The sequence below is a fragment of the Caloenas nicobarica genome, chromosome 21 (assembly GCF_036013445.1).
Source record: "Caloenas nicobarica isolate bCalNic1 chromosome 21, bCalNic1.hap1, whole genome shotgun sequence".
NCBI classification, from domain to species: Eukaryota; Metazoa; Chordata; class Aves; order Columbiformes; family Columbidae; genus Caloenas; species Caloenas nicobarica.
In genome coordinates this window covers 952,159-973,464 of record NC_088265.1, presented here as the reverse complement: position 1 = coordinate 973,464, position 21,306 = coordinate 952,159, and the positions used below count along the sequence as shown (strand labels likewise).

The 21,306-nt window shown below is 57.4% G+C and overlaps 1 protein-coding gene across 4 annotated transcripts in view; it reads right to left on the bottom strand.

Annotated features, from left to right (window-relative positions):
• The window catches only part of FOXP4 (forkhead box P4), a 54,942-nt gene extending 34,761 nt beyond the window's left edge, over nucleotides 1-20,181 (bottom strand). For all 4 annotated transcript variants that reach the window (XM_065649285.1, XM_065649286.1, XM_065649287.1 and 1 more), the window contains exons 1-2: nucleotides 20,079-20,181; nucleotides 889-1,093 (exon numbers count right to left, since the gene is read on the bottom strand). In XM_065649285.1, the coding sequence (XP_065505357.1) occupies nucleotides 889-1,077 (189 nt within the window). In that variant the 5' untranslated portion in view covers nucleotides 1,078-1,093; nucleotides 20,079-20,181. The remainder of the gene's footprint in view (nucleotides 1-888; nucleotides 1,094-20,078) is intronic.
• Nucleotides 20,182-21,306: the final 1,125 nt, after the last annotated feature.

Below are 21,306 nucleotides of genomic sequence, written 5' to 3'. Positions count from 1 at the left end.
CTCGCAGCAGCATTACACGCATGATTACCCTTCAGATCAGGGGAACAGGGGCTTAACTGCGTGAGAAACGGCTGTTATTCAGGTAATGGATTTACAGCACTCACTACTAAAGTATCAGACACAGCAATTTTTTACAGCTTTCACGCTGGAATTTATGGCTTAGGGAGGCGATCTCCATACGAAGCAGGGATCATTGCCTTATTTAGTATCTGAGGAGGAAAATTTATGTTTTTGCCAAAGTTTGTTTTGAAAGGTAACCTGCAGGCGCGCTTGCAGGGCCCCCCCACGGCCCCCGGCGTGCACGGCGCAGGGGGTGACGTGTGCTCCCCGCGGTGCACACACGTGTGCTCCAGGACAGAGCTGTCACATGCACATGTCACACGTGTTTTATGCCACGCGTGTCAGCTCAATTCTTCAGCTGAAGGCACCAGGAGCCCCAGAGAATGAGGGACCAGCTCTGGTCACCCACCTGGCTAACCAAATACAGGCTCAGAGAAAACCTGCTCCTTGTTTTACAGCCAACAGGTCTTTGGTGCTTTTCCTGCACCGTTTTCCCTACCGATGGGGGACCGAGCAGGCAGACCCACCAGCGCAGGCAGGACCTGCCCCCAAAATGCAGCAGGTACCAGCCCACAAGCCGCACGGGGGGACGGGCTCCACCTCCCGAGGGACACACACCCCGAAGGACGGGCACCGGCTCTTTGGGGCAGCACTTGCACCCCAGCTTCAACGGGGATGAGCTGGTGCAACCCATCTCCTGGGGCAGCCCTGGGGACGAGGGGAGCCTAAAATCAGGTGTCTGCCCCCAAACCCAAACCCTCAAAGGACCCACTCCCACATTGCCTTGCGTGAGGCGGGTGAGAGCAGGACGCGGGACGTCCCTCCTACCTGCTGCTGCTGGAAGTGCAGGAGCTCCACGGGGCTCATCTCGCCGTTGGTCTCCCCGCCGGCGGCTCCTTCGCGCCCCCCGGCCCCTCCGCCGCCCCCACCGCCATCGGGCTGGTTGCTGAGGCTGCTGACCCCGTTCTGGCTGGAAGGAGTGGAGCGTATCGTCTCCGAGGCAGATTCAACCATCATGACTTGCTAGCAGGACCTGAGGAGGAGAGAGCAGAGCTGGAAATCCCTGGTTGGCGTCCTCACCTCCGCTGCCCCGGCCCCGTGAGCTCTGGCAGGTAGATGCAGGGATGGGATGTCAAACCCTGGCCAGTTTTAGCTGCGTTCAATTTGCTCCAAAAAATAAACGTGCAGCGGTGTGAGCCGCCATGGACACGCTGCCAACCCTGCGTAGCGACGGGGCAAGGCAAGTGCAACCCGTCCCTTAGGAAAACACCACGTTTTCAGCTTTCTCCCAGCCTGACGCAAGACATAAAACCCCAGGAATTCAAGCATTTTTCACAGAATTCCAAAATATTTCACTTTGAGAAGCTGGGGATGGCAAAGTTGAAGCTCCAGCGAGGCTGCACACCAAACACATGGAGCCTGCGCCACATATTTCACCATGAAAATCTCAACAAAGTTGACACGCTTCCACAAAGCGCTTCAGCTCCCAGCAAACCAGCACTGCCCAGCAGGAAAAAAAATCAGCTGGCAGAAAGTTTGCTGCCTGGTTGAGGAAAACCAAAGGCACCGCGGAGCTGGGACAGAGCAGAACGAGAACAGGGCAGCGCTTCAGCAAACACCAGTCGGGAAATTCCCCCTTTCTCCCAGACACCCCGGGCACCCCCTGCTCCCGCAGACCCCTCGATGCCCTGCGGGGACCGAGCCGGGTCCTTCGCCCTTTGATCCGCGGTGCAGGGGCTACAACACCCACCGTGTTTTGAGCCCCCACCAGCCCCCGGCACAGCGGCCGAGCTCCGTGTGGCCAACACCAGCTCCCGACCCCGTGCTGAGCTGGGAAGAGCCGCAGGCTGGACGAGCTGTGCACACCCAGCCCAGCTGGGGGCTACGAGCATCCCTCACCCCGCTCCTAAACGCTGTTTAAATTAAGGCAGCCGGGCTAGGGGACGGACTCCCCAGCAGCTACAGGGCTCAGGTTTAAACCGATAAGACGAAGAGTCTTTGCTCAGCTGGGTTTGATTTGTCAGCTGTAAATCCAAGGGTCTCCTTTCCAGGAGAAACTCCCAGATTTCGGGATGACACCAGAAGAAACACCCACCACATCCAGCACCCGAAACTGCCGGGGCCGCATCCGACACACGCGCCGGGCGGTGGGGGCACGGGGAGCCCCCCCGGAACCTGGGGCCTCTCCCTCCTCCCCAAAACACACTTTGCTCTGCGGAAAAGCAGGACACGGGTTTTTATCCCATCCATGCCGGCTCCTTCCCCATCAGCAGGTACCGGAGCGGGCTCGGTGCTCCCCGCTGCGCCCGCAGAGTTTGAAACAGAAGGGAATAAAGAAAGAGGGACAGGAAGAAGAAATACTGTTTCTCCCTTTTTCTTCTCTTTTTTTTCCTCCATCTTCCCCCCCAGCCCCAAAAGACAGAAAGACAAACCGCGAACAACATAATTGCTGAAATGTGGCGTGTAATAATAGCTATTCAGAAGCTGATCATTCATATTAAACAGGGTGAAGCAAGCTTCTCATTTGCATGTTTGAGATTATATGCATTTCAAAAATCATTTCCGCAGGGTATATGACTGACATTAATTCCCATGCGGAGCTGCCGGCTCCCTCCCGCGGTCCTGGCGCCACCGCACCCGCGCAAGGTGACACGAGGGTGACACGAGGGTGACACAGCGGTGGCTGCGGGACGGCTCAAGGTTAGCGGGTTTACTGGCGTGGGGCTGTTGGAAGCGCAGGAGCCGGGACGGGCGCACGGCAGCCGGAGCAGCTTCCCGAGGAGCGATCGGGACAGGACGGGATGTCGCCTACGGATGCTGCGTTAGGAGCAAAAAAGCTGGAAGAAATAAAACACCTTTCAGCCTCAAAAACTACATTTTCTCCTTCCCCCCGCAGATGTCAAACAAGAGCCTGTAGAAATATTAAATTATTGCTGTTGCTTTTCTCGTTTTCCTTCCAAAACTCCGCCGCCTGCTCCGTGTTTGAGCAGGCGAGCGGCCCCGCGGGGAACGCCGGGCTCTGCCGTGTCCAACAGTCACAAGGCATCGCCACGGCCAGAAACTCGGCAGCGCTCAAAAAGGGATCTGACTTTTATACGGAGAACAAGAATATCCAGAGTTACAACAGGAAGTATTAAAAAAAGGAAAAAAAAAAAGTTTCTGGAAAGGATATAAAACTTTCCTGGCTTCAGGGCATAAATTGAAGCTTAACTATTGGGAATTGGGAGGAAATCTCTGCTGCGGAGGAGCCGTGACCGCGGGCTCGCTGGGCTGTGCCGGCCCTGCCGGGGCGACGCCGGGGCCGGCGCGGGGTCCAGCCGGGGATTCCGCACCGGGACACCCGGCCAGTTGGGCTCCCGCTCCAAGTCCAGTAAAACTCCACTTCCCGTTCACAAACCCAATGGGATGCTGGTGCGTCTGGGTTCCCAACGCGGCAAAGGAAGTCATAAAAGAAAGTAATAATAATAATAAAAATATTTCCATTCATATAAAAGTTTTACAAAACCTTAAAGAAAAAAAAATGAAGCCAGTGTCTGCAATATTCTAAAGTCAATTTAAATTAGGAATGAGCACTTTTGCAGCCAGGGCTGATCCGGGACGGCTGAAGCCGCGCTGGGAAGAGCAAGAGGCGGCTGCCGAGCGCCGCAGCACACGTGTGATCCCTGCAGCATCCCAGCTCCGGCTTTTCATCTGGTTCAGTTCAAACGCATCCAGTAGTTTAGGGACTCTCCATACCCCGGTACCCAGAGGGTTTAACCAGGATCAGACCTTCCCCCAGGCACAAACGCAGGGACCCTGTCCAGACAGTCATCAGCAGAAGATACACCAGATAAAGTACAAAAGGATGGTTTTACTTATAAGGGGAGGGGAGGAGACCCCTCTAATGGCAACGAGCAACAGAAGCTGCACAAATGGATTGCTAATTGCCATTTCAGACTTAAAATCACTTCACTGAATAAGCACTCTGCCTTTTTTTTTCCACCATTACTTAAACGCACACCTTTGGCAGGACAAAGAAAAGGAAACAGAGAATTACCAATGCCGTAAAGAATCCCCCTGCCTTTAGCAGTACCATATGGCAATGAGAGTGTATTAATTACCGTTGCTTTCTAATTAACAATTGCTTCATCTGAGCAGTAACATTTCCTTGACATCCCGACTCACCGCTAACCTGTAAAGTGCACACGCCATGCCAAGTCATCAATTCATTTTTATTGACACCACCCCCCCAAACAGCCACGATACCAGGGGTTTCCAATTAACACCTCCACACTCTCTAATTAACGCAATTAACAGACTGATGGATGCCCAGAGCTTCCCTGGGAGGGAGGGTGCGGCTCAGCCCGACACGCGTGTGCCCGACACGCGTGTGCCCGACACGCGTGTGCCACAAGGTCCCACGGGAGCAACACGTGTGTGCCACGCCACGGCCCGGAGCCCTTGCCAGCCTGGGCAGAAAAGGGCAGGACGAACGCAGAGGTGAGGGAGCCTGGGGGCTTGAAGCAAAAATTTGCACCGAAGGATGTGGAGTCTTTAGGAGATTAAGCATTTACGGAGTGATTTCTCCCTCAGAACTTCCGATGAATTTTGGGGCATCCACACCCCCCCGAAGCGATGCCGCTTCCCCACTCGTTCAGCTCCACAGACGTTAAAAGAAAACAGCACTCCTCAGCGCCCGGGACACGCAAAACCAGGTACAGCCAAGACCACGAGCTCCCACGAAGCAACTGCCTGAACACCTATTTTAGCCGCTTCTCCTATTTTTAAATACCCTCAATACCGTGGTCCTCAGGGGCTCCGTAAGTTTGGGCTGCCCTTCCTGGGCTGCCAGCAGGACCGGGGCTGTGCATGGACAGTGTCACAGGTGCCCCCTCCCCGCTGCCAGCGCGTCCCTGTCCCCAAGCCCCCGGCCCCATCCCCAGTTGACAGCAACGGGTGCCCCTTGGCCTTTGGTTTCCCCAGATGCAAAACTGAGAGCAGCCCCATCTCGAAACCACCACCTGGGAGGGAGGAGGATGAGCAGTGGGGACCACAGGTGGGAAAACGCTCCCTCCACGTCCCCACGAGCCGAGCGAGTCCCCAGCGCTGAACCGCGATTTGCAAGGGACAGCACAGAAGACGCAGGTAACACCACACGTTTGCGAGCACCCTGCTACCGCAATGCTCCGGAGGCTTTTTCCACCCTTCCCACCACATTCCAGCCACAAAGCGGTTTTCCAGACCCTTCCTCCCAGTTCCAGCCTCGCCAAGACCCGCAGAGGAACGGGGTTTTCCCACGGCACAGCGAGGGCTCTCGCTCCGGTGCAGGAGCCAGACGTGCCGGCAGCCTCTGCCGCGGATACCGGCGGAGGATGCAGGAGCACAGAGCGAGCAAATCCATCCAAGGGCGTTGGAAGTGCCGCGGATGCTCCTCTGCACGGCTGGGAGGAGATGAGGACTTGATCCCAGGCACCGGATCTGCTCCCAGCTATGGAAAGTTGAGCAACCTGTTCGTCCGGATCCGGCACCGCCGAGGCTTTAGGAAGCGGCTCGCTAATCTTAAAAGGCTTTGGCTTGAAGAGAAGCAGCAGCCAGGATTGCTCAGAGAGTGGCTTTTTACCCTTTAATTAACACATAAACACATGGAAATGTGGAAAGGGGATTAAAATAAAAGTCCGGGGGAGCCGAAACGAATCTAGAGCATTACTGTAAATTAAGAAGAGATTTAAGGAACCAAGGACTGGCTAAGCCCAGGCACCGCTTTAATGGGATCTCACCTCTGGGCACTTTCATCTCCCACTTTCATCTCGCTCTCAGCAACTTCTTTAGGAAGAACCAACCTCCGGGCGCTCGCCCTCGCCGGCGGGCAGACCTGTACCCTCCGCTCTGCTCCCCCGCGCACCGCGGTGCCGGCACCGCCCCGGCCACGCTCACGGGCACAGCGACCATCAGGCAGCGGAGAGCACCTGCCGCTACACAGAAGTGAAGCAAGAAACACCGCAGTGAGGTTTTTTTCCTCCCCAAAAGGTGGGTCACTCCATTCGAAGAGCCTGGAGATCAGCGAGGGAAGTCTCGGGGACCGCGCGGTGCTGGTCAGCAGGACGTGGGGACACGGCCCTGCTCCTGCCCGGGTCCTGCCGAGAACACCCGCCTCGCCGACGCGTCTCCCTCGGAGCATCCTTGGCTCTCCGGAGCTCACACCCTCGCAGCAGCGAGGACATCCCGACCGCATCCAACTCCACAGGAGATCTCTGCCCAGTGCCCGCCCCAGCGCGGCGTCCCGCGTGGGGACACGGGCACCCCCGGCGCTGCCAGCGGCCGGCACCCGTCCCGGTCCACGCCAAGCTCCACGGACAGTCACGCCGCTGGCCGGTGCCGGCCACGTGCCGGGCGCTGGGGCCGCTGCTCCATCCCGCACTTCCCTTGCTGAGCTCTCGAAAAGATTAAAAAAAAAAGAGCCCCACTCCATCTCATTAAGAAAGTAAACACAAGAGCCGTCTAAGTGTCTAATTAAGCTTCTAATTAGTCCCTGCTTGTTACTAATGCAAATTAGATTACGCCGCTTAACTACAGCATGTCCACAACACCCTTGTTAATTGCGGCCTTTTGAAATTAAATTACTCCCTAATTAGCATATCAAAGCCATTGATTCGGAGCCAGGAAAGATGAGGGCAGGAGTAAGCCGAACGCCAAGTTTTGTTAATCAGGGACGTCTAATTAAATAGTGACGTGGTGCACGGGGGCTCCCGCCTCGCTGCTCGGGAGCCGCATGTGTGGGCCCGGGGGGACCCCCGGCGGGTGCCGGTGCTGCACCTGGCCAGGGCGCCGCGGCCGTGCCGGAGCATCCCGGCGGGTCGGGGTGCAGGGGGAGCATCCCAATGGGTCAGGGTGCAGGGGGAGCATCCCGGCAGGTCGGGGTGCAGGGGGAGCATCCCGGCAGGTCGGGGTGCAGGGGGAGCATCCCAATGGGTCAGGGTGCAGGGGGAGCATCCCGGTGGGTCGGGGTGCAGGGGGAGCGTCTGCACCCCGGCAGGTGGAGCGAGCAAGGCTGGGGTCAAAGCCCGAACCCCAGGAACCCCCATGGAGCTACACCAGCCCCCACGGTGCCAGGATCAGGCCCTGGCAGTGGGGACGGGGGTCAAAGCCCATCCCAATTTCTCATCCCCAAAAACTTGCTTTCCTTCTGCCCAATGCGTTCCAAATGGGAACTCAAAGGGAAAACACCCTGAAGTGCGGGCACAGCCCTGCAGCCCATGGGAACAGGGTCATCCCCTCTCGCCAGCCCCTGCGGAGCACCCCCAAAATCCTGGGTACCGCAGGCGGGAGCAGAAGAGGCACCCAAGGGAGGACGGGCAGGGCTGGGAACGGGCAACGGCATCTCTCACGTGTAGGACCCCAAATCCAGCTCGGCACTGAACCCCTCGCCGCGATGGGTTGGACAGGACAGCACATGGCACGGGGGGCATCAAATCACCCCCAGAAAATGCCCCCACTGACTCCCCCTGTCCCAACACCCCGCGGGCATCGAGCAGCGTCCGGCACAGGTCTGAGCTTTGGAGCAAACAAACCCACCTCCCGGCCCCGAGCAGGGACCCCCCAGCACCCGAGTTACCACCAAACTGCCCCAAATCCACAACGGGACAGAAATAACGGGGGCGCCAGGGAAGAGTCTGGACCTAAAAGCAACCAGGTAGAGTCACGCCAAGGAGAGTAAGAACTAAGCAAATGCCTATTTTTTAAGTTATTTCAATAACTTCATGAATGACCCAGTTCTTTAAATTTTATAACTTTTCCTCTCTCTCTTTTTTTTTGTTTAAAGAGTTGGAAAGGAAAAAAAATAAAGGGATGGAGATTGGAAAAGTTTAATAGAGGGAGAAAAAGTCTATTAGAAAAAAAAGCAGGCAGCCCGTCTCGGGGGAAGAGTTGAAATATTAAAGAAAGGAAAATCGCTTCTCCGGCTGCCGAGACAGAGGAGGAGAACAGAGGCGCTGTAAGAGAAGGAGCCGTGCACTTCTAATTGAAAAGAGGGAGATTCAAATGAAACATCCAATATCCCCGTTAAAGAAAGGAAGAAGGACGGCCCTGGCCGCTCTGCTGCACCGAGAAATTGCTCAAGCCCCAACTTTCTGTCTCTCCCCGTCTCAGAAGTTATAGGAAAGAGGGATGAGAGAAAGGAAGGAAAAAAGGTCTTTCATACAGAGGAACTCAAGGGAATGGGGGAGGAGGGTAGGGAGAAAGACCAAGTTTAATTCATTTATTTTATGAGATGAGTAAAAATAATATATAAGAAAAAGGCAGTTTTATAATGTCCCTGTGTTTGGAAGCAGCAGCAGAAGGGAGAAGAGCGGGGGGAAGCAACTCAGAACAGAAGGGCCGGCTCCAGCCTCCCGCCGCACAGGCCTCTCTCCCAACGAGATTCAATTAATTGATAACAAGAGGCATCAAATTAATTTTTCAAGGATGTTAGATTTTGATGAAGGAAAAAATCTCTCTGATTTTAATCGGGGCGGCGTTTAAAAGGCATAAATGAATATCCCTTTCTAATCATCTGAGGCGCCGAGGAAGCACCAAGCGGTTAACGTGAAAATTCAAATCGTTTAATTTGGGGGGGCCGAGGGGAGGTGGCCGTGGTGGGGGAAGGGGACCTGGGCTTTTCTTTTTAAAGAGCTTTATGAAGAAATTATTTTAAAAATTATTTCTTTCAAGCATCTGTGCTCTTCGCCCCCCACCCCGAAACGCACACGCACTTGTAAAAATGTATCTCTGAGGTTTTTCTTTTGAATAGAGACCATTCCCCATCACAATCTAATTAACAAAAATGCTAATGAATAGGGTGGGGAAAAAATTCATAGGGAACAAAAAGATACTCCAAACTCCCAGCAAAAAACCCAAACAGGAGGAAGAACGTGTGATTTCCTGACACGCACAACTCAAGAGCTGCCAAGAGCTGCCACACGGGACCAGGGGCTTGAGATCCGAGGGATCTTCAGTGCAAAGAGAGTGGGCACGGCGGTACACGCTTGTGCGCACACACACACGTGCAGACACACGAACTGTGCGTGCTTGCACAGACACACTGTGCACGTTTGCACACACTCTTGTACACACACTGCATGTTTGCGCGCACACATGCTGTGTGCATGTGCACGCAGGTGCACGTGTGCACACACGTGTGCATGCACACTGCATGCTCGCGCACACACACATCATGCACGTTTGCACACACGCTTCTACACATAGTGCATGTTTGTACACATACACACTTGTGCACACACACGCTCCTGGACATCACTCCAGAGCCCAGCGCCAGCACCTGGGGCCATCCCCACAACATCACTCCAGCATTTTGCAAAAGCTCCCCCAGCACGTGCCTTGCACACGCAACATGCCCTGAACATGCCAGGAGCTCCCCCTGCCCGGTCCCTTCGGGCAGAGCCGGACGGAAGGAAATGACCGGGGGCAGGTGCGGGACAGACGGACCAGGACCAGGAGCGATGGCGGAGCCATCGGTGTGAGCAACCCGGCGCTGGGACACAGCCCCCAGGTCAAACCCCGAGCGAAATTTTCCAGCTGAGTTTGTGTGAAGCCAAGCTGGACATTGCTCAAAGTCTCTTCTGGCCTTTAAATAATCTGGAGAGAAGGAAAAAAAAGCCACGGTGCCTATCGAACAGGAGGGAGGAACTCGGATGCCACAAGTTTTCCCAGACTCCATCATGTTTGTACAAAAATTCATCCAGAAAATGCTCTAGTTAACATGCTCCCTGCCGCACATTGATGCTTTCCACTGCAAATCCCATTTCTATGCAGGAAAGGGCTTGGTTTCCATCCAGAAATTATGCTGCTCACAAGGAGGGAGAAGAAAAAAGGCGGTAGGGGGGAGAACTATCCTTGGGCACTTGCAAACTCCAGGTCTAAAGTCCATTCTTTTGCATCCAAATCAGAAGCAAGCATGACCCGAGGGTGGCTCCATCTCGCAGCCACCGCTGGAGCCGGCTCAGCGCTTTCAAATAACCTTCCTGGTTTTATTTCTGCACAGCTCGGCTCCATCTCACACGGACTCAATGCCTCCCGCTCTGCCCGAGCGCCCGGCAGCCCCAGCACCCCCGGGGAGCAAACCGACAGCCCCGACGACAAACCGACAGCCCCGACGACAAACCGACAGCCCCGACATCTCTGCCTGGAGCAGCGACTGGGGCAACACCAGCAACTCCTTCAGCACTTTCTTAAACGCTGGGAAGCAGGTCTTAGCAAAGAGAAGGCTGACCCGGGGCCTGCACTGGGAATGGCGATGGCTACAGGGCCACATTGTCCACGCGGGATCAGGAAGGTGCATTAAACATTTTGGGCATTAGGAAGGGGCCAAGGCTCAGAGGAGAAGGATGGAGCATTCCTCTGGCCAGGGAAGCATTTTTCCCCATGCAGACCCTCTGCCAAAACCAAGAGAATGGCAGAGTCCCCTGTGCTCCTTCCCCGGGTGCTCGGGATGAGCCGCGTTCATCTGCCACGTCCTCGTCACTGTCCAGTGTCCCCTCCAGCACCCTTCGCCGGGGAGTCCGGGAGGGTGGCACTTTGCCCAGCGCACCCAGAGCTGCCAGAGCTTCTCTGCTCCCCGCGGGACGGCAGCACCTTCATGGTTTTGGCAGCACAGGAGGATGATCCGGTCCCACAGCAGCATTTTGGTGTCACCACAGCATTCCCAGGTCACTCTGATCCATCCAGGCTCCTGAGCCCTGCACATCCCCAGAACGCACATCGGGACGCAGCACCTTCCCAAATACAGGCAGCGCATCCCTGCTTTCTGGACCGGGACAGAGCTACGGAAGGTTAAAGTGAATCGACGGAGGTTGTGCAGTAAACCTGTGGCAGAGGCGAATTGCACCCCCAATCCCTGCCCGTGCCAGGCAGCGGGCGATGCCTCCTCCCGAGGACGGCGAGATCCAGAATGCGCTCAGCGTCGGGGTGCGCGGACACCCAGAGCAGCACACGGGCGGCTGCTGATGCTCCAGCCCAGAAGCCACCGGCACCTTCCCGCTGGCGCGGGACAGACGGGTCCGTGCAAACCCAGGGGATAACTGCCGCTAACGCGGTGTTACAATACATCCTCGTTGCAAAGCACGCTTGGAAAAATTGTGGGTTTTTTCTTCCTCCACCCCTCTTAAAAATAATCTTCATTCTTTAAAATCCTAGTTTATGACTCCCCATTGCAAGCTGTAACACCCCGCACCTCACCCAGGCCCGCAGGTCCCAGCTGTGCAGCCCCAGGAGCCCACACATGGGTGCTGGGGCAGAAAGGGGCTCGAGGTACCTGGTACCCAGCTGGCTCTGACGTGTCCCTCTGCCCGGGGAGAACCCACCGCCGGCTGATGGGAACCCCAGCAAGACACCTCAGCAGCTGCTTTCTGTAGTGGGGATCCCCGAAAGCCCCAGCGCAGGCCCCGTGTGGCCGCGGGCTCTTGGGGTGGCAGGGACGGTGCCCCCGGCCGCCGCACACGCGGCAGCTGCACCGCGGCTGGGCCCCCGCCGGCGCCGCTCCTCCGCAATCAGGTCACATCATTTTCCTGCATCTCCTGCTGAGACAGGGTCACACACAACCCTGTCCCGCTGTCCCCAAAGCGCGTCCCCCGGGCGGGGAGTGAACGCTCCATCATCACTGGCTGTAGGAAGCAGTGACATGGGGTCTGTCACCGGCCGCCCCACGCATCAACCCAGGGGACATCCCCCTTCCTCCCCAGACCAAAATCATCACATCACGTCCTCTCTGGGGGCAGAGGACAGGGCTCTCTGTCCCTCTCCCAATAGCCTAAATCTACAGCTGGAAATTGAGCAGCGCCAACACTCCCCACTGCAGCATCCAGCGCTCTGGCACGGCCGACACAAGTGACCAGATGGCATCGACCTTCCCCAAAGCCAGCATCAATCCCCAAACGAGTCCCCTCGCCTGTCACACTCCATCTCATTGCATTTCTAAACGGACCAGCCTTTTCATCAGGGAGTATTTTAAAACCACCGGCTCTATAACCCAGTGACCCAGGAGGAAATCGCTCCAGCGCTGTTTTTGCCAAGCCACACGGCCGGTGATGCCGGTGTCCGCACCGGTGCCGTACCTGCGTGGTGCGGGAACAAGGCGGCGTTTGATCCATGGACACAGCTGCTCAACAGCCCTGAAGTTTGACCCAGATTTGGAGCTGTGGTTCCACTTCCCAGGGAAAAGGACATTTGTTCAGGGCTCAAGCCCATCAGCATCAAGGGAAAGGCTTCAAGGGATTTTGAAACAGGCCCTAAAAGCAGACTCTGCCTCGCTAGGTATAAATAAAAACCTGGTTTAAAAGGAAAAGTGTGAATAACCTGAATAGAACCATGCCGAGTAGAGAACGACCCCGACCTGCCCGCTGCATCCAGAGAGCCCCGAGCATCCTTCAGAGGGATGGGACCCACTGGGGGGCAGGAGGACCCCGCACTGGGGCGCTGAGAGGCTGAGACAAATTGGGAGCGATGGGACGCACAGCAGCACCCTCCTCCTCCCCCAGCCCCACATTTACCCGCACAGCAGGGGACAAACGCCTCTTTTGTTTTCCAAATGAGAAATCATGTCGATTTTGAGGTTTTAATTTATTAATGGCGAACATCTGTGCCAGGCGGAGCAGGCGCAGCCCGGTGCACCAAACCACGCTCCCAGCAGAGCCGGAGCCGAGCGCAGGGCACAGCAGCACGGGATGGGGAGGGGAGACCCTCCCTGCCCGTAAACCAAACCACAGCCTTCCAGAACCCCGCTGCAGAAATGCCAAATAAAACCAGCATCGCTCTGGTCAGGAAGCGACTTCACTGTGGGGAAAGCAGTTGGGGGATAAAAGCAGAAAACCTAAATACTTTGGAAACAACCTCGGCTAAGGACGAAGTTGGGGACAGCAGCAGATAAAAGCACAGCTTCGCCCCCACCCAAGTCCCTCTGGGCAAAGGAAGGGGTTCTGCAGCTATGCCTGGCACAGCACATTTGCAAAATCCACACTTCGTGCCACAGAAGTTATGGGACACTCTCCTCTCTTTATTTTCTCTCCTCCTGTTTCTTAACAGGTCCAGTGATGCTGTATTTGTATTTGAGATCCGAGTTACCCCGCGCTCCAGGGCCTTTCTCCCCCAGCATCAGGTCTGGCTGCATCAGGAGGGATCGGCCGGGAGACCCCGCAGGAAGGACCAGCCCGCTGGGTGACCCCCGGGGTGGCCCGGAGCATCTCGCCGTCCCCCCCACCCCTCCCAGCCGGGAGCGGGACAGGGATGCGGGGCCATGGGATCGCCAACGTGCCCCTGAAGCCTCATGTCCCAAAGGCATTTGGGGACAGTCCTGCAGCCAGGAACATCCCCCAAAAGCAGCCAGCACGCTGTGGCCCGAGTAGGGTGGGCTGTGCCAGAAACCCCATCCCGTGGTGGCTGTCGCCGCCGCCGCACCGTGATCCATCACGACACATGGTACCCAACACGCCAGCAGCCCAGCGCAAGCTCCAGACGAGCCAGCAACCCCGCAGCAAGGAGCACCGGCACAAAGTCACTGTGCAAACACACCCGCAAAGTCACTGCGCACACATCCCCGCTGACCGGCAGCTGCGCACAATCCGCGGGCACAAAACCAAAGGCGAGGGGCCACCAGGAGGAAGGGACATCCTGGGCAGACGGGATCCCAGCGCATCCTTTGCTCATAAGTCATATTTTGCATAAAGCAACCTACCTAGAGCCTTCCTCCACTGTCCCTCTTTCCTAAGGCTGAAGACGGCTTTCCCAAGCCCACGGCAGCTCCTCCAAGGTGGTCCCCAGCCAGAACTCACTGGGGCAAACAAATAAAGGACAGTCCCCGGCTCACAGATTCACAATAAGCAGGCAAAAAGAAAGTCACTCACCTAAAATCTACGGTTTGCAGAATAATCCAAGACTCGGAGGACGCAAGGGAAGGGCCGGAGGGTTTGGGTCAGGGCTCCGACAGCTCCCGGCCCCCGAGGCGGCTCCGCAGCGCGATGCTCGGCTGCCCTGCCCTGGACGCGCTCGCTCCCCGCACGGCACCGTTGGTATTTTATGCTTTTATTGGCCTCGGTGCAGTTAAATCCCACTACATAAACCCAGCTCTGCCAGCAACCTGGCAAAGGTGTGTTGAAATACGGTGTTTCAACACCGCCCGCTCCAGGCGAGCGGCTCATCCCGGCCACGGCCCCCCCACAGCCCCGGGTTTGGTTAAACGGGAGCATCTGTGCCCGAACAAAAACATCCCCCGGGACGGCACCTCCCCGAGCCGTGGAGCTGCCAAACAGCCCACACAGCACAGAGCACGCACCCATCGCGCGGGGCCTTCCTCCCTCTCCTCCTCCTCCCCAGCCCGGCCGGTTTCCCGGTGCCCCCTCCCGCCAGAGCCGCTCACGGGGAGGAGGTTTTACCAGTGAGGCAGAATTAACAGCTTCCCAATCACCGCCAAACTGGGGCCCCCCATGGGAATTTTTTCATCCTCTAGTATCTTTTTTTTTTTTTTTTTTTGCATCTTTCCATGGTTTTGAAATTAATCTTCCAAAAAAAAAAAAAAGTTTTATAATCGCACTTGTCGCTTCTGATAAACACACCCAGGAGCCCCTGACAGAGCCGAGCCGTTGGGACCAGAAGAAATTTCCTCCCACTTTGCAGCCACTCCCTTATTTTGCTAAAAAATAATCATGTTTTTGCTGCTGATCTGGACCCGGCGGCACAAGGGGATGGTTTCCGCTGGAACACACAGCAAGGACTTTTTGCCAACTCGCCGGGACACGAGAGCCGGGCGGCAAGTGTCGCCTGGGGCCGGTGAACGCTGACACCGGCTCGCTTCACCTGAGCTCGCTGCTTGGCGGAGCTGATCGCAAACATAGTTGTTGGGTTTTTTTTCTTTTTTCCCTTAAAATAATAAAGACAGGATCCCAACTCCCCGCGCCAAGTGCTTTGCACACAAGGGGCTCATTTGTCCGGGTACCATGTACCGTCACGGCCGTGCCCACTGCCGCACGCAACATCGCAATCCCTTCACGACTTCCCTCCAGCTCCGTCCCCTGATCTAATCTCTCCTCCAGCAGGATCTTTATAAAATAAAAGGCGGCGGACAGACGGGTTACGTGACGCCGACCTCCGAAGGAGCAGCTCTCCTCCTCCTCCTCCGCTGCTTCTGCCTCTCAGTTCTCCCCTTTCCCCGGTCCTGTTCCACTTGCAAACACCCTTCTGTCACAGGCAGTCTGGTTACCAGCAACACGTTTTATCACAGAGACTTGCCTATGTGATTGCCAAAAGGGGGTTAAATTAGGAAAAGCTTAAAAAAAAAACAACCCTCTTTGCTGTATTTTACAGAATGAACACTTGCAGCAGGGGGGGAAAAAAAAAATAGGAAGCTTTTCAAGCTGTGCCCAGCCCCATTCTGATCTGCAAGTTGTATTTGGCTTCGAAAGGTGCAGCACAGGGAGCGAGGGGAGGGGGCAGGTTTTGCTGCACGATAAAAGGCGCGAGCGCTGGCCGTCGCCCGCGGGGTCCGGCTCTCCCAGCGCGGCTGCTCGCAGGGTCGCGCCAGCCGGCGACTCGCTGCAAACCCGGGGCCACAGCCCCGGGGTTTATGTTCAAGCGAGCAGCTACACCAGCGTTCCTCTCAGGTGCATCTGGGTCCCCAGAACCAGCGCACAGAGGATTTTTACATCTTCTGAGGAGAACGATGGGTTTCCAAGTGCATTTGCAGTTTTATTTCTCCCCTTCCCCCCCAGGACAGGACCAGCCGCGCAGAGGGTCTGCGAGGTGCCCCCTGCCCCGTGTGACCCCCGCGGCCGCGCCAGAGCAGCTGGAAATCCAAGGAGACGGGACAGGAAATTTCAAGTTTCCAGTTCCAGAAGCGGCAGGTGACGCCGAGGTGGCAGCGGGGTCACGTCGGGAGCTCCGGTGCAGAGACGGGATAAACCCGGGGTGGCCCCCGAGGAGGTGGGACCCCCCACACCTGGGGAGATGTTGGGGTGTGAGCAGCAGGAGCGTCCCCAAACCCCACAAACCCCCTGCCAGCCAGGACCCGGGGCTCTCCCGTGCTTCCAAACCGCCAGTGGGGAATGGGGATGAAGAGGAAAACCCACCCCAGCTCTCCCTTCCGTAAACAAGAGAATTTCCCTAAGTATTTCAGCCTCCCAAACCCCACTTTGCGGTGGGAAAAGCGACGCAAAGAGCCATAAACGTGTATTTCTTCTAAAGAAGCGAAAGAAAAGCCGGGAGCTCTGTGCTCTCCCGCCTTTCTCCGGTGGGAAGAAAGAGCCCGTGCGGGGGGGGCTCCGCTTGCCCCCCACCTTGCTGCCACAAAGCAAACCCAGCACCGCACCTCTGCTCCCCCGGCCGCCCCCCCGCAGGACCAACGAGGAAAAGAGGAAAAGGGGAAAAGAAAAAAAAAAATAAAAGGAGAGAAAAACCTGAAAGCCTGAGCGTCGCCCCCCTCCCCAGCCCCACAGCGAGACACAAACAGCAGCAGCTCAAAGCATCCCCCTCCCCAGCGGCAGCAAAGAAAAGCTCCCAGGTCTCCGGGCAGCAACTTCACAACTGAGTGCACTCGCATTCCTGCCGGGTTATTAGGAGAGAAAGGGCGAGGGCCCGCAGTAGATATTTTAGTGTCACTTGATTTTATACATTGCACAGATTTTTTTTAAACACGTCCTGCTCTTCCCTTCCCAACGAGGATGTAAAACCCACAGCCGCCGTCTTTCCCGCAGGGCAGGGAGGTGACTGGGGCTGGACATGGCGTTTACAGATATTTTTAATTTTTTAAATTTTTTTTTTCAGTATCAGCCCCTTCCCCACCTCCCTCCTCCCCCCAGCAGCAACTCTAATCCGTTTTATTTCATTTCGCTATGTTTGCACGCCGAGTCCCAGCCCTCCCCTCACCGCTCTCCATCCACCGCATCCCCCTTCCCTCACCCCAACCGGCGAGCGGGGGCACCCACCGCCCCCCCCGGGCTCTGGGACCCCATTGGGTGCCGCATCCCCGGGGGGCAGAGGTTCGGGGGGATTTCTCCGGCCGGTCCCGTCCTCCCGCACTTCTCTCTCCTCCACCAGGTCCAACTTGGCGCTGCCGACGGGGCCGGTTCCTCCGAGCGGTTTGGGCTTTGGTGAGGGATCGACCCGGATCGTCCCTGTCCCAAACGCCCACCGAAAGCAGCTGGGCATGTGGGGGAACCCACAACAAAAAACAGGCAACACCTAGTAAATTAAAACTAAAAAAAAACCGAGGCAGCATCTGAAAAGGGAGCTCGGAGCGTTATCTGCGGAGCGGGAGGGCTGGGGAGGCTCTTCCCCGCCTGCCCCGGCACCACAAAGGGCTCCGCAGCCCTGGCAGAGCTGCCCGGCTCCGCACCAGAAATTCGTCCCTTCTCCCCCACGCGTCTCCCTTCCCAGTGCGAGCTCGGCAACGCAGAGCGGGGACAAAAATAAATAAAAAGGGGGGAATGGGACACATTCTCCAAATCTGATTATTTTCACCATCCACCCATCCCTGGGGGCTCGTTGCATTTTTTGATGGACTTTAAGGTGGGGTGGGAATTAAAAAAAAAATAAATAAAACAAAATAAATTAAGAGTTACATTTCAGAAGAGCCTGAGACTTCGCTATATTTAATTGGGAATACGGGGAGGCACGGAGGGAACACGTCCACGCAAACACCCAGGACCTGGTCACACCGACTGCGCCAGACACATGTTGGGTTGATTTAACATCAAATGCCTGTTCTCTAGCATAACACATTTCTCGCGTAAATTTTTAACACACAAGAAGAAATTTGTAAAAGTAAATCCTACTTCTGGTTTGGGTTAAAAACAACCCAGCCTTTTAATACAGAAACTAATAACATTTTTATTGTATGCCCCACAGCTTTACAATGCTCGCGGAAAAGTGAGGTCTGAACGCGATGCTGAGTTGGTTCTGAGTGTGGCACAAGGCAAATCTCTGGGTATCATGATCCCCCAGCAAGACCGGTGGGGATGGAAGAGCCGCCTGAACCCGACGAGTGATCCTGGGGAGGAATTCGGACACAAATTCCTCTAGGACTATATTAAGAATAGCAAAAAAAAAAAAAAAAATCCCAGTGCAAGTTTTCAAAGCAGGCACTTCCCAACCACTACGCGGAGCAAAGTGGAGTTTGCAGATGCCTGTGAATTATTCCTGCTTTCCCCTACGCACATTTTTATTTGTATTTAAAAGTACACAGGAGGGGAGAGAGGCAGACGGCCCTTCGCTTATTTTTTTTTGAAGGGGGGAAAAAAAAAAAAAAATCACTCCCAAATGGAAAAAGAAAAACCAATTACACTCCACTTGTTCTCTCCTATACACACCTTCGAAACGCGCCTGCCAACTCAAACCAGATTTCCGACCACCAAAAGAAATATTCAGAGCAATCTGCTGCTAACGCAGCACTTTCTGAAGTGCCTTTTCTCTTTTAGCGGGAGAGAGGGGGAGAGGGGAGAAGAGACAGAGGCGCGTTTGTTTATCACCCAGACAAGGGAGACGGATCAGGGAAGAAAAGAAATATCTGAGAAATATCTGAACTTTGCCGGGGCTGGGAGAGCATCTCACAGCGAGGGCGGACACGGGGCTGGGAACGCGATGGGAGCGGCTGAGCGGAGCTCCCAGCCACCCGCCGCCAGCCTCGCTAAACCATTTTTACCCAGGAATTTCTCAGCTCCCAGAAGACGACAGCTCCATAATAAAAACTCTTTCCAAACACATTATTATTGCCGATATTATTAGTAGCCGCTGCTGGCAGCGTCCGAGCCAGCCCGCGGAGACCCCCCGCAGGCAGCGGGTGTCGTGTCGCGGATATAAAGATCCCCCCAAACTCTCGGGAAAAACATCCCCAACCTCGCTCCCCTTTCAAACAAAGACACGCCGAAGCCTCTCAAACTTTGCAGCCAGGTGAACCGCGGGCACGGGCGAGACGCGGGACGGGGCTTCACCGCAGCCGTAACCCCCCTCCAGCACCAAACCTGCCGGAATCGCTCGCGAATATCCTCCAGCTGCACCCGAAGCCGCGTTTGTCCTGCTCTCCCCTCACCTCGCAGTCTGGGTTATTATTTTAGACACGCGGAGGATTTCCCAGGACGCTGCCGGAGCGACGGCCGGTCTGGCTGCAGGTTGACGGGAACGGCGGCTGCTGCTTCTCCCAGCAATTTCAAAACTTGGGCCTGACTTACTGATTTATCTCAAAGGAGGCAATCCTGCCCGCTGGGCCGCTCCTCGGCGTGGAGCGGAGGGGCTGGGGCCGAGTTGAAAGCAATGGCGGGGGGGGAAGAGAAAAAAACCCAACAAAACAACCACCCCAACTCCCCAAGCAGCCAGCATTAAAACAACGCTGTTGGGGAGTAAAGAAATATCGGGGAAAAAATGGGAAGGATCAACAAAGGGAGCGCAGGGGCGGCTGGCGGGGGCAGCCGTGCTCCCCCCGGCGCGAAGCCCCTCTCCCGGGTGCGGGACCCCAGCGCGGCCCCGGCCCCGGCAGCGCGGCGCTCCCGGCGGCGGCGCAAGTTTCCCGGTGTCCGACCCCCCCTCTCCCCGAGGGGGCTGCCCCCCCCCCCCCCCCTCCGCCGGCCGATGAAACGCCCCGGGGGGCGGCGGAGACCCCCGCGCCCGCCCGCCGCCGGGGCTGCCCCGGGCGTTACGGAGCCGGGGCGGGCAGGACGCCGCACGCACCGGGACCCCCCCCCGCTCCCCGGTGCGCACCGAGCTCCGGCCCCCCCGGGACCGCCCGCCGCCCCGAGCCCCGGCCCCGCTCCCTTTGTCCGGGCGCCGCAACAAACTTCCGAGCGCGCCGCGGCCGAGCGCGGGGAACGGAGCCGCCGCGCTCCCGGGGGGGACAGGGACACGCGGCCGGCCCCCCCGCCCGCCCCACACCTGCCGGTGGCGACGGCGCCGGGGGGGCGTCCCGAACCCCTCCGCCGGCAGCCGCTGCGGCGGGGGCAGCGCGCACTCCAGCCGAGGGGAGCGGGGACACGCCGGACCCTCCCGCCCGCTCCCGCTCCGCTCTCACCCACCTGGTCGCGCCGAGCGCCGGGGTCCGCGGCGGGCATGCGGCCGCGCCGCCTCTCACCCGCCCCCCCGCCTTCCCCAAACTTCCGACGGGGCGGCCGCGGCGGGGCTGCGAGCTCAGGAGCGGCGCGGCATGGCGGGGGCTCCCGGGCAGCGGCGCCGCCGGCCCTGGCGCCCTGCGGCGGCTGCTGGGCGGCGCCGGGCCGAGTGAGCCCGGGCCGGCCGGGCCGTGCTGCCGCTCAGGTCCGGCTCGGCGCGGCGGCGGCGCGGGCGCGGCGGCGCGGGGCGGGCGCCGGCCGCCCTACCATAGTTCCTCTAAAGCAGGTGCAGCCGCTTTCCCCGCCCGCCCCCCCTTCCTTCTCCTCCTCTCCCGGCGGGCGGGGGGCGCACATCCCCTGCCCGCCCTTTTTTTTTTTTTTTTTTTTTTTGGGGGGGGGGGCCGCCCCAACTCCCTGCACACTCTCTCCGCCCCAGTCTCTTCCCCTCCGCGTTTTGCTCATTAAAAGCCTGTGCTAATTGGTTTCTGCTGCGTTTGGTCCCCGGGGTAAAATGATGCCCTGGGGCTGGGTGGGGGTTCACGGGAGGGAAACTGAGGCACTGGGGCGCGGATGGCCGTGGGTGTTGGGGGGACACACACCCCCACCCGCAATGTGCACGGGACAGACCCAGGACAGAGCTGCTGACCCCATTTTACAGATGGGAACAGCGAGGTGCTGAGCTGGTGACCCCCACAGCCCCCGGCCTGGCTCCGTGACACCCCAACATCCCGTCCTGGCCCCGAGAGAGGGTCCCCAGAGCCCTTTGGGGAGGAGAACTCATGTCAGGGTGCTGGACCCAAACCAGCACCCGGATTATGGACCCAAACATCTGGATGGGGGCTCTAAACCTCCGTGAGGATGCTGGACCCGAAGCATCGCGCAGGCGCGGGGGGGGCCGTGGAGCGGGCTCGGCGCCCCGGCCTTGCCCTAAGCCTGGCTCTGAGCTCAGAGCGGCACCTCGCGAGGCGACGGTCCCACCTGCCGCAGGGACCTGCGTGGGCTGGGGACGGATGGTCCAAATCTCACGCGGGAGTGAAATAAAGTGTTCTGCGCAGTGTCGCAGCCAGCATGCTTCAGCAGCACCAAAGTGTGACCGCTCGACGTCTTTTTCTTTTACTTCAAAAGCAGCTTTTTTGAAATTTCCATTTTATGGACAATAAACTAGTTTTAAAATGTGAAAGTGGAATGAAAAGTA